We start from the raw sequence: 12,655 nt of genomic DNA, 5'->3' as shown, positions 1-12,655 counted from the left end.
GTGTTTCAGTTGTGTTTCACAACTTCTAATGTCGCATCAGCTTTTGCCTATTAGCCTACAAGCTAACAAACAGCATGAACAAATAAAAGATGGTATCTACTCTTACCATACTGATATGTCTGGTGCAGAACAGACATGTATGGCTAGATCTCTACAATGTTTTCTCCAACGCAAGCCATCTTGATGCCCACTGCTCTTTTAGATTCCGTCTTGTTAAAAAATACTATTAATGTAAGTGTAGCCTATGTGGCTGGAAGGGGGCATCACTCTTGTTTTTAGGTTTTGCAAATTCAGTCAGAAAATTTTGTCCAATATTATTAACAATGCTGAAATAATTCTTTGGATGTAAAAATTTAAGTCCAGTCAAAAATCTGCAAAATTCAAGGGGCTGTGGACTGTTTCAAGTTATGTTACATCAGACATGCAATCCAAGAAAGAGAAGTTAAGATGAGTGACTACAACTAGTGACTGCACTTCAATTTTTTTTATTTGAATTATAGTTTTTGGAATTGCCATCAAGAAATTATAGAGGGGGGCGGCCGACCACATTCACTCACATAGATGGTTCTCAAAGTAAAATATTTCAGTGCTGTAAAATCCATCAAAATTTTACAGCTGCTTATGCAAATCAAATTATTGTGGCATTTCTTTGCATACGTACAAGTACATTACAAAAATCATCGTATCCAAGTGAATGAGTTATATAATGATAAAAGCTCAAGGGAAAGTTCACATAGCTCTGTCTATCTATTAGCCAGTCCATCACTGCTTAAATTTCAGAACAGCAATGTTCTGATCTTACTGGCACTGCCTGGTCTCCTTTAACCACAGTGCATTAGCAGGAGATCAGTCTGTATCTGCAAACTCTTCATAATGCACATGAAAGTGAGAATCTGCAGAATCCCACAGGTCAGCAGTTAGCTCATGACATGTAGCACCACTGACTGGAAAACCATCGTAATGTGCGTAATGTCATCGTCTAAAACATGATACAGTCTGCACTATGTTGGAAAACTGTGTGTCTGCATTATGTTTAAAAGAAAAGAATAAATCGGCCTGAAGGCGGTGATGGTGTCTGCAGCACTGTGTGGCTATCAGTATCATTAATCACTGATACTGATATTTAGCATAGCGCTAATGCTGCCAGAGTTAGAGCTTCCACTCCCCGAGTTGTTAAATGGCCAGTGGGTTTAATTTGTTTCACTGATTTCATATCTACGAATTGCCACAACCCTCAGGGCTCAGTTCAGGGTAATGGAGTTTTTCATCAGCTCCTCCCTGAGTCATGGCATTAAAGTCTCCACTGAGATATGTGAAGACTTTTTTGAACATTTAACAAAATTGACTGAAGCCTCCAGCCCCGTTGAGACCATCTCTCTTTCATCTCTGGCAGAAATTGAGCTTTGAATAAAGTCCACATGAAGCTGTTCCTTAAACCTCAAGACCTAGCCCCCTTATATCCAAATAATTACAGGCTTCTAGTTCCATCTTTAACTAATGTTTCAGAGCAGTTCTCAGTGCAGACAGCTAATGTAACCAACAGAGTTCATCAAGATTTTAATGAAAGTTCTGATTTTAGTCTCAGTTCACCCAAATTAAAAAAGCAACGTTTGGACAATGTTACCTTTTTTACAAAGTAAAGAATTTTTGTAAAAAGCAAGTCTTGTTTAGTGTAATTGGGACATTATTTTTAGTAAAAGAAGTTTGTTTTGTGCTTTTCAAAGGTAATTTTTTATGCATACCACATTCCAGTCTATTGGAGGGATGGCAGAGGATTGTGATAAAGTTCTTGAAACACATGCAAATCAAGCAAGGCATAACATTTTCTGTTAATCTGGGTGATCTGACCTTTCAACACACTATCTCTTAATGTAGCCATTTACACCACAGACGATTTGTTGCAACATAGGTCATGCTTATTTTCCATTTTAGGCCCATTTCTTTTCCTATTACATCCCTGAAAATGACAGACCGAGATGCAATAACTTCCAACAAATTTGACCAGATTGATATACATGTTGAAAAGCATTCCTGCATTGCATTTTGTAAATATAATATATTTTTACTGTAATGTTCGTATAGCATTGCATTTGGGCACATTTTGAAATTTTTAAGACTCGAAACTCAAAGTTAAAGATTTGGGGCTTGACTTGGGACTTAAGTGCAAAGACTTGAGACTGACATGCCTGGTTCCACCTCTGGTTTATTGAGGCTCCTGATTTAGTTGTTTGTGTGTTGATGTAACTGCATTGTACGTTTTGATCCTGTACTCTGTGCTGATGTTGTGTCGGACTACAGTATTTCCTGTTCCTTTTATTTACTCAGCATCATTTATGACAGGTAAAAATATCTCAAGCACTGTATGGCATAGAAAATCCAATACACTGTTTGATCGCTCAACATAGGTTTTGATATACATATACAGTGTACTGTAGGTAAAGGACATTTTTATCCCCATATTTTAATTTATTGATAAAGTCTTAATGGTGAAATATTATAAAAGCTTTTGCAGTAAAACAGTGACCTTATCTTAGCAACAATTTGTAGTCTGTTTGACTTTCATATAAAATATGCATAACAATTATAATCATTAGTCTCATAATGACTCATTAAATAGAAGATCCTTTTACTCTAGGCGGAATTCATTAATCAGTGTCACTATGGAAACGGTCAGGCTGTTTGAGGCTTTTTGGCGGTGTAGTAGTGTGTCTTAATCTCAGGTACAGTGTACATTTTCCCAGCTTTGGTTGCAGACATGTTTAAGTAGGCCTGGAATGTAGTGAATTAATACATTATGCAATGAGCTATACTGATAATGTTACATCATAATGAGTCATATGCACATTTTTTTGATGGTTTAAGATCTGATTTGTAAAGCAAGGTACTCCACTGCTGTATTGTACTCCAGATTATAGCTTCATTTGATGCAGTGCAGAGCTGTACAGCTTGTATGACCGTTAATAGTTGCAGTTGCACCGAAACTACATGGTTAGGTTGAGAGAAAAGATCATGGTTAGGCTTAAAATATATCCGTTTTTCTCTTAGACAATTTAACGTATAACAGGTAACATTTTACATATGTCATTGCTATGTCATGTAACATAAGTCAGGTGAGATACGTTGACATACTGCATTTCATTCTTGAAATAACTCAGTGATGACTTTTAGATTTAGGAAGGACACAAACACATGTCTCCTGGATGAAAGTCCAGTGCTTGTGTGACCCATTCACCTCCCTTCCTACCCACCCTAAGCAAAATCCCTCCCTGTAGTTATTACCATGGCCTCTAGAGTTTGCTGCAGCAACAGCAAAATGGAAATATGGGTCCTTACTTATGCTTGTGAAGATTATCCATGTGGTCATATTGGAGTAGGCAGTAGGCTTTGGTGGTAAGTAATATTTCATCATATGATGGTATAAGTGTGAGGCACAACCCCCTTTCCCTTGACGGCGAGTGCGCTACTTACAGACTAATAGATACACAATACATACAAAATGTTATGGAATGTAATATTCTCACACCTATTTTCCTCATTAAACAGAGAAATACGAATGTACACCTTCTGAATTCAGCTTTCTCTTGGACACAGAAGACTTAAGCTTAATAATAGTCTTAACTTAGCCTCATTTATATTATAAAATACACTTCATTCAACAGAAACAAATTAAAACTGTCTTGGTTACTCTTGCTAGTGATCTAGTTAGTAAGTCTACTGTTCCGACAATCACCGGTTTGGTCAAAATAGGTCCATAATTCAACAGGTTAGTTGTAAAAAAAACATGTTATTTCCCACAGTCACTGTCTCTGCCGTTGCTGGTCGCCCGCTATTTACAGACCTGTAACTTCTCCCTCTACCACTAGGTGTTGTGGTGTCTTTCAGCTCAGCTGTTCCACCAGTAGAGACTGGAGACTGAGCTCTGGTGGGAAAGAGGACTGCTGTATATACGATTGAAAAACATACACACAAGATTTCTAAATATCCTGGTGTACCGTGATACAGCCCAAGCCTAGTAGGCACTCTTCTAATAGTGTACTGTATGCTTATAATATAATAGAGAAGATAACACCATAAAAAAATGAGACATCAAATGTTGATATTTTCCGTGGATGGGAGGGAACCCCAGATACACTTGATACAACAAATTTAAATAGCATGTCCAGACACATCATAGTATAGTGTTGAAATAACGTCCAAAAACATAATATAGCATGTCAAAATGCCACAGTATGCTGAAAAATGTCAAAATATGACATGTCCAAAAAGGTGCTGAAAATGACATAAAAGTGTATGTTGTGACGTGTCAAAGTATAGTATGTCAACAAAACCTCCAAAAACATCATAATATTGCATGTCAAAAAAATGACCAAAAACATCATTTAGTATGTCAGGAAAAAGTCGAAATGTGACATGTCCAAAAAACAGCTGGAAACGACACATTGTATGTCGAGACACGTCATACTATAAAATGTCAAAAAAAATCCCAAATTTGACTCTATGTCTATGGCCCTGTAAGTATAAACTGACGTCATGACTGTTAACACACAGGAAAGTCATTTTAATCACTTCTATTGCATCGTGTGTGGCCTCAGTCAAGCTGAGAATGAATGCACCACACCAGGTGCAGTGTGTGTTTTTGAGTGTGTGTGTTCATTAGTGAGCAGACACAATAGCAGGATGTGACTGGGCAGAAACCTTCTGCTGTTGTCTGCGAAAGGCATTTCTACCCCAATCCGCCCTTTTACACACAGACACACACACATTGGCCTACAATTACAGAAATGTTTGTCCTGAAGAACATCCACAAACACAGCAAGACAACAAAGAGTCCCAATGTGTGGCCGGTTTGATAAGACACTCCTCTGACAGTAAAATACAGGACGAATGATCAGTGCCATTACATTTTTTCCAGCGGATGTTGATGTCTGTGTCACAGGCCTGTAATAACCACAGCAGACAGGATTCCAGCTATTTTCCTCCTGAAGCAATGCTATAATTCTGCCACTCTGCCAAGGCCACTAGCTGCTGGCCTAATAACATCTCTGTAGCACACTGAAGGTGCTCTGTGACCTGAAGTGTGAGGTGATATGTGTGCGCAGCTGGGCTCTGGGTTTTCATCATGTCAGTAACAGTCCTGAACATACGGACACACACTTTTTCTGTGGACGTACTGTATTAATGTATGTGTGTTGTGGTGTGCAGGTTCCCCGTGTGGAGCTGACCCTCTCCGAGCTGCAGGAAATGGCCACAAGACAACAGCAACAAATTGAGGCTCAGCAACAGATGTTGGTCGCCAAGGTAACTCGTGCATGCACACACACTCAGAGCTGTTGGATGGATCGCCTGTCAGTTAGTGTAAGGTTATCTACATTACAGTCTGTCTGAAAAAGTCAGCTTTGAGGCCCCAGGAGCTGCGGCCTTGGATTTGTGTGTGTGTGTGTGTGTGTGTGTGTGTGTGTGTGTGTGTGTGTGTGGATCACAGCTCATACGTCTTCCTTGGAAACAGGACATGTGATCCAGGTCAGGGTTTAAGGACTGACAGGAAACTCCATTAGAAAATTACCAGCCCCAGGTTGTGTGTGGGACAACATTGTGTGTGTGTGTGAGACACAGATTGTGGACATTCTCACAATAGGAAGTGACCTTTGAGGCGGCAGGAAATGAGGTCATGTCGGGAAGTTGAAGCAGAATCGTACTTCAGGAAAGACACAGAAGGGAGAGCCAAAAATAAAAAAAAAGTGATTCTTTTAATTTATTGAAAGTCTCTCCATTTGTTTGATGAAGTGTGTACTTAGTGAATCAAAAAGCTTTCAGCGGGGGAACTGAGATATTTTCAACCATCAGCTTTGATTTGGCCAATTTGGGTTTTTCAAGGCCAACTGTGGCACTGATGTTTTGATTTGGCAGCATTCAGCTGATATTCAGCATTTTTAAAGGCAGCAATTTCCCTGCTTAATGACAGCGCTGAAGTGTTTCCTTCCACTGTGTAAGTGTACAAGTATTTCCTTGTCTCGCTGAATGAAAAGGTCCCCCAGCTGGAGCTGTCGGGGCTGTTTCTATCCTTGCAGCATTCAGAGAATTGATTGACAACTTCCAGGAAGAAAGAGTCCAAAACACAGCTACTGTACGGGCACCTCCCACATGCACGTTTGCTCTGTCGGCACTGTCCATGCACTGAAACAAGCTCCTGTTATGTAATGTGTCACCAGTGCGCGTGTGTGAATGTGTGTTTCCAGTGAATGATGGGAGCCTTCTTGCCAACATTCCATTTCCCTCTTCCTCCTTGTGTGTGTGTGTGTGTGTGTGTGTGTGTGTGTGTGTGTGTGTATTGAACGAGACACACAGGTCAGCTGTACTACGTGCCAGCACGATACAGAGAGGTGTAAACTGCCTCAGTCAGCATCACACATGACAGGCTGCCCTCTGTCTGTCTGTCTGTCTGTCTCACCTTCTGTCTGTTTTTCTAATGTGTGTATACAAAATAAATGAAAAGTAATATATTATTAAACATTATTAAAGTTAAATTTTTTTACATGTTGTGAAAAGGTGGCAGGGTGATACATCATCTCTCTCTCTCTCTCTCTCTCTCTCTCTCTATATATATATATATATATATATATATATAATGTGGAGCAACAAGCTATTCTGTGAACAAGTACCAAGATTGTGAGAATAAAGAGTTAAAAGGGATGCAATATAGGGAGGGAGCATCTGTTTCAGTGATGTTCCCGCCTCACAGCCGACCCTTTGACAAAGATGGCAGTGGTGGGTGCTGTAAGGATCATCGGTTATGATCCTTAGAGCTAAATGGTGCACAGCATCTAGTGACTTTAATGTAGAGGCAGCAGCTTTTTCCATAAATGACATCCCCATAATCTAAAACAGATTTTTTAAAAAACGGTTTCAAATATTCTTTTTCTGTGTAAAAAGGGGAACATTTTTTATTCCTGTATTAAAAAAGCCAATTATAGTTCCCAATTTATTAGTAAGGAAGTCAATATGGCACTATTGTTATAGTTACTTTTATCAAAAAAAACAGATACAAAAATATTGCACTGTGCCACTCTCTCTATGGATGTTCCATTTGCGGAAAGAACATTAAAATATTCTTAATTATTATCTTTGCTGAACAGCATCCATTTGTTTTTTGGAAGTGGGCATGTTTTTTTGGGATGGGAGTGGGATGAAAAAACACTGGAGGCCGCCAGGACCTGGAACTGCTTCACGTAAATGAAAGGCAGTTGGTTTTATCGATTACACCTAAAATGTGTGCCGTGGAAAAGAATTGTTATTAATTTGCTACAAATTTGCTAAACACAGAAGCGCATTCAGACATTTAGTTATTGGTCTTGCAGCACATCTCCCTTAAAGCAGCACAAACAGGTAAATAGTATTTGTATGAAATACAGTATCTATCAGTTGATGAGGAAATAATGCCATTGTCAGTGTAATAACAGGGGCTGCAATATTTCTTTTGTTTTTTCTTTTTTTGGGAGCATCTTCAGCATCAGACAGTTCAAAGAAACTCTAGATGACGACTTGATGTATGTGAAACCGTTGAAACACAATTAAGTGAAGAGTGTGTGAGAATCTGACAGCAAACAGGCAGTTCAAAGAGTGGGAGTCGTAAAGATAAAATAAACATATTCTGATATTTCTCATGCCAAATAATCAAAATAAGCTTTATGTTCAGGTCTGACTCCTTCGCTCTGATAAGTAGTTGATTGAGTACCCGATTTTGGCTTAAGAGGTAAAGTGCTTCATAAAATACCATAAAACTTCAATTAATAGCCCGGGTTATTATTTGCTTAAATCACTGACCCCCGACAAGCTTATATTTAGGAAAGGCTTCTATTTTGAACAGTTTTTTAATTTCTCTCACATAAAACTGCTTCTCAGCAAATACAATTGTTTATTTAAATTTCTTTTTTGCATCTGTCTTGTTTACTATGCTGGTATCATGGTGGTCTTTATTGGTCATGGTTTCATTAAAATCAACTGAATGAATTCTAGAAAATCTTACCAAGCTAACGATGTGTGTAGCATGTCCATATTGACAAAACTTTAAACATAAATACCGTTTTTTGTACTTGTGATCTAAGCACCAAACAACTCTGCATTGTAACCAGAGCTTTTAATTGAGACAGGCCTTAATTTTTTTTTTTTTTCACCATTTAGTGCATACAAAAGCAAAGTCATCAAAGCAATGATGCTGGATTGAATATTCAATAAAAGTAAGAAAGCAACAAAAATAATGAACATAAAGATACTTAAAAAATGTAAAAAGCAAAAAAAGAAAACAAGAAGAAAACAAACAGAAAACAAACAGCGTTGATTGCTTTGGTTTAGATACATTTCGTCTAAGAGTTTGCTGAATGTGTGTTTTTGGTGTTATTAATTCTTTAGCTCATGCCTGCACACATACTTTTTTTATAGGCCTTTATTTGTCAAAATATGTCTCCACACCCGGCTACTGGGCGTTTAATTGGGACAAGGCTTTTATTTGAAGTTTTATGGTAAATGTCAGAGCGAATGCTCTGACTAATGGGGGTAATGTTTGTGCCATCACTGGCACAACTGAAATTTATGTCTGGAAAAGAACAACATCTCAAAATTGTATGTGTGTACTTCCCTTTCTTTATTTTCCAGGAGCAGAGACTGAGGTATCTTCACCAGGGAGGCAGATCTAACCAGGGACAGACACAGGTGGGCTCCACATGTCTGTCTGCTATCTGTCTGTATATAAATGCTCTAAGACACCAGAGTGCATTTAAGGCTGAAATCTTTTATTTTACACACTGTTGGCTGGTCTGTAAAGACAACTTTTTGCAAGCTCACCCTGAATGGTAACCACAATTATTGATATTATTGTCAAATTAAAGGCTAACTAAACATGAGATGAAAATGGAAAAAATGTATTTAGCGTGTCTTTTCTGCTCTTCTCTCGTTCAGTCTGAGGCTGAGAAGCTGCAGCGACTGAAGGAACGAGTGGAGACTCAGGAGGCCAAGCTGAAGAAGATCCGAGCCATGAGGGGACAAGTGGACTACAGCAAGCTGATCAACGGGAACCTCTGTAAGCCCAAACACACTGCAGAGATTATGACTATGGATTACAGTTCATGACTTAACATTCATAGGAAAATAGTGAAATAGTCTAATTGCTACAGCGCTCATGAGGAAAACCTGTGCAATATGTGATATTGGCTTAAATGTTTCAGACTTTCAATCCCCCTCTCTGTCTGTGTCCAGCTGCAGAGATCGACCATGTCAGCAGTCTGTTCCAGGAAAAGCAGGCCGAGCTGCAGTCTGCTGTGGTCAGAGTCGACCAGGTAATGTGGAGGCTCGTTTTGTCACAAGGCGGGTTTTCATTAACCCTCAAACTGCACAAATTGAAACTGCCAAAAATATGCTTAATGGCACGGCAAATTTGAAAAAAACTCCCATTTATTGCAAAAAGGTTTTTACGCTCGCATGTGTTGGCATTTCACAGGATCTAAAAAAGGCATATTTTGCAAAACTGCAGTGGAAACACTTTTTGGGCTTTTCTAGGTCACATGATGCTATGGCTATGTGCTTTTCAGTAGGAACTGGCTCCCTCATGATGCTGCAGGCACTACAAGAGGTGTTATTGGATCACATAACTTCAAAAGTTGAGCGGATCATCCAGGAGTTTTGAATCCACAATTCCTCTGTGAAATTGTGGACTATCACCTCCCAGAAATCCCTCATATGTGGCTGCTCCTACTTACAAGGGGCTCACCTTTTCATTATGACTCTATAACACACCTATGTGGCCTTGGATTGGAAATAATGACGGCTAGTGTGGTGGCTGCAATAGAAATAAAGCTGCCAATGTTTTGAACATCCATCACCATGGTTACTGGAATGTTACTGTGAGAGGAGAACTAAAGTATCATCACTCAATGGAAACAACGTCATCTGGCAATTGTGTTTTATTGAAAATTTTGCTTAATTTTTGGGCAAATCCATAATGGAAACCCACCTAGTGATGAGGAGTTGAGTCAGCTGAGTTAAGTTCTCTTAAATGTTCTCTCTGTTTTATCAGTTGACGCAGCAGTTGGAGGATTTAAGGAGAGGACGCCTCCAGCTGCACAATGTTGCACCAGCACAGGGGGGAACCACTGGATCCCAGGGGGCACCCACAGGTCAGAAAGGATCCCCCCTGTCTGGTCCAGCAGCCCTAGAACTGAGGAAACTCTACCAGGAGCTGCAGGTAAAAAACACTCTATCATAATCTTCTTTCAGCATTAGAAAGCAGAGATACAGTAGTTCTTACAAAATGAAGTGCATAAGACTTTTAATGCGTTTCAGGCACGTAACCGTCACAACCTGGAGCAGAGCAGCAAGTTGGCTCAAAACAAGGAACTGCTGAACAAGAGGAACGCCCAGGTGACAGTGATGGACCAAAGGATTGGAGACCTGAGAGAACGGCTGCACAAGAAGAGAGCAGAGGTACACAACTTCACTAATGTCCTCTCTTCATAACTAACCAGCTCATGCAAACAACTAACTTGCATTTCATTTCTCTTGACGGTTAGTTTAATCTTTTGAAACCTGAGCAAACTGGCTTGATTTCTTTCAAAAACATGAAAAAAAGTGATGATCAACCCAAAAATTTGCAAGAAATTTGGTAAAAAGTTCAAGTAAATTACCTGAAAATAAGGAAAAAAGTGAAAAACAAAAAAACAAAAACAAACAAGAAAAATACTTAAGATTTTTTTTTCTGTAACATTTTTTTTAATTATAATAATGTAAATATAACTTTCTGGACATTTTCCCTGCTCAAGGGATATCTAATAATACCCAACAAGAGAATTTTCAGGTCACCTTTCGCTATTTTTTTTTTTATTTGGGCACATTTCTTATCAAGTTGCTCTTTATACTTTTCCCCATGCTTTTCATTAGTGAAAAGTACTCAAAAAATATTTGAAAAATAGCGACAAACGCAACGTCTTATATGGTGTGATGTATTTGTATGTTACTGTGAAGGAAACAGCAGTGTCCAAAATAAATTTCCCTACACGGACAAATAAAGTATAATCAGTAATCCATAATCAACAAAAAACAAACAAAAATGTAAAAGATTTAAACATAAAAAATCGTAAAAATAACAGTAATTCTGTAAAGATATTTTTAAATATTTATTATGATATTTATAAACACAGTTTTATGGATTTTTTTCCCTAGCTTTAAAAAAAAAAATAATTTTCTAAATCTACAAATTTCTTGTAACTTGTGCAACATTTCTAACCAAGTTTCTCATTGCCTTTTTCCCCCATGTTTTCTACAGAAATCAAACCAATTTGCTAAGTGCCCAAAGGTTTAAATACATGTGTTAAAAGCTCAAGAAAACTGGTGTCACTCCAGGTTTCAAAGAGTTAAAGGGTTCAAGTTAGTTTGTCAGCTGCTGTAGACGTCATTCTTTCTGTCTATCTTTGCACCCTCACAGCTCAGTCGTATGAACGGAGGAGGCCTGCCCTCTCCTCAGACTGCCTCTCACCCAGGAGGTGGAGTCTCAGGACGGGTAGCGGCTGTCTGTCCCTACATCCAGGTCCCAGCGGAGGGGAGACAGGAGGCGGGCTACCCCCTGCCCACTGACCCACCTCCCAAACCCACCCCGCTCAGCCACATCCGCTCCCTCTCAGGTTGGCAGATTTACCTCTCTTTGTAGAATATTTGAAGGCACTGTACACGACGTGGATCAGTTTGTTTGCTGTCTTTTTCTTCACTTTCTTAAATCTCTGAGCTCTAACTTGCTGTCCATTTCCTTTTCCTGTCCTCTTTTTTTCCTCCTCCCTTATCTGTTGTTGTTACCTTAAATGTGGTGTGTTGATGTTATTGTTGGTGACTGTTTTTGTCCCTTGTTGATGTCGTGACGGTGGTTATGACTGTACTGTTTTCCGGTGTCATTGTGATGTCATCGTGATGATGTACCTGTTGATGTGGTTTTGGTGGATGTCACTGTCGTGTTTGGTTTTGTGACTGTCTCTGTGGTGGGCCTGGCCTTGCAGAGGAGGAAAGGAGTGGCATCAGGAAGCCTCCCAGCCAATGGAAAGTGTCAGATTTAGACATCGTCCTGTCAGAGCCCACAGAGACGTGGGAGGGACCTCGGTCCCCTCAGGCGGGCGACAGTAACAACAGTGAGTCCCAGGAAGGCGCTATAGAAGCTTACTCACTACTAGCTGCTCTGGTGATAGATTATCAGCACCTGTTTCCTAACTTACCTGACACCTTAAGGTGCAGAGGGTCTGTTGGTTGTATTTCCTGCATGATTGCAACACAAGTGCTGAACCTTATGCTGCGTTTACATGGAATCAGACAGTAGATCCCTGACAGACTCAACAGAATGGCGAGCCTGCAGAACAAAACATCCATGAAAGTGTGCTGTGAGGGTGACACCGTGTTGTCTCCAAAGAACTGAGTATCCAGCCCAATCTTACTCCAAGGTTGTCAAATACTGCAGCTTTTAAAGGAATTTTGGCACAAGATCCTAAAGCCAAAAGCCACCTTTGGCAGCTGTATGATATCTGGCTGATAGAACCAGTGGTGGTGTTCTGATGCAGTACTGGACAGCTCGATAGCCAGATGGCTGGATGGCACCCACTGCTGCAGCATGATACCAGGACGGGCAGCA

At 39.6% G+C, this 12,655-nt stretch overlaps 1 protein-coding gene across 4 annotated transcripts in view; it reads left to right on the top strand.

The window, feature by feature from the left end:
* The window catches only part of LOC121953508 (apoptosis-stimulating of p53 protein 1-like), a 74,827-nt gene that overhangs the window by 38,440 nt on the left and 23,732 nt on the right, over positions 1 to 12,655 (top strand). For 3 of the 4 annotated variants that reach the window (XM_042500669.2, XM_042500668.2, XM_088087846.1), the window contains 8 exons: positions 5,203 to 5,298; positions 8,650 to 8,706; positions 8,953 to 9,073; positions 9,250 to 9,329; positions 10,067 to 10,234; positions 10,333 to 10,473; positions 11,471 to 11,666; positions 12,033 to 12,161. In XM_042500669.2, the coding sequence (XP_042356603.2) occupies positions 5,203 to 5,298; positions 8,650 to 8,706; positions 8,953 to 9,073; positions 9,250 to 9,329; positions 10,067 to 10,234; positions 10,333 to 10,473; positions 11,471 to 11,666; positions 12,033 to 12,161 (988 nt within the window). The remainder of the gene's footprint in view (positions 1 to 5,202; positions 5,299 to 8,649; positions 8,707 to 8,952; positions 9,074 to 9,249; positions 9,330 to 10,066; positions 10,235 to 10,332; positions 10,474 to 11,470; positions 11,667 to 12,032; positions 12,162 to 12,655) is intronic. The other variant, XM_042500670.2, reaches the window with a different exon arrangement.

The sequence above is a fragment of the Plectropomus leopardus genome, chromosome 14 (assembly GCF_026936395.1).
Source record: "Plectropomus leopardus strain MGB_pleo_1.0 chromosome 14, ASM2693639v1, whole genome shotgun sequence".
Lineage (NCBI taxonomy): Eukaryota > Metazoa > Chordata > Actinopteri > Perciformes > Serranidae > Plectropomus > Plectropomus leopardus.
The sequence above is the reverse complement of the archived record's forward strand: the minus strand, read 5'-3'. Positions and strand labels throughout refer to the sequence as shown.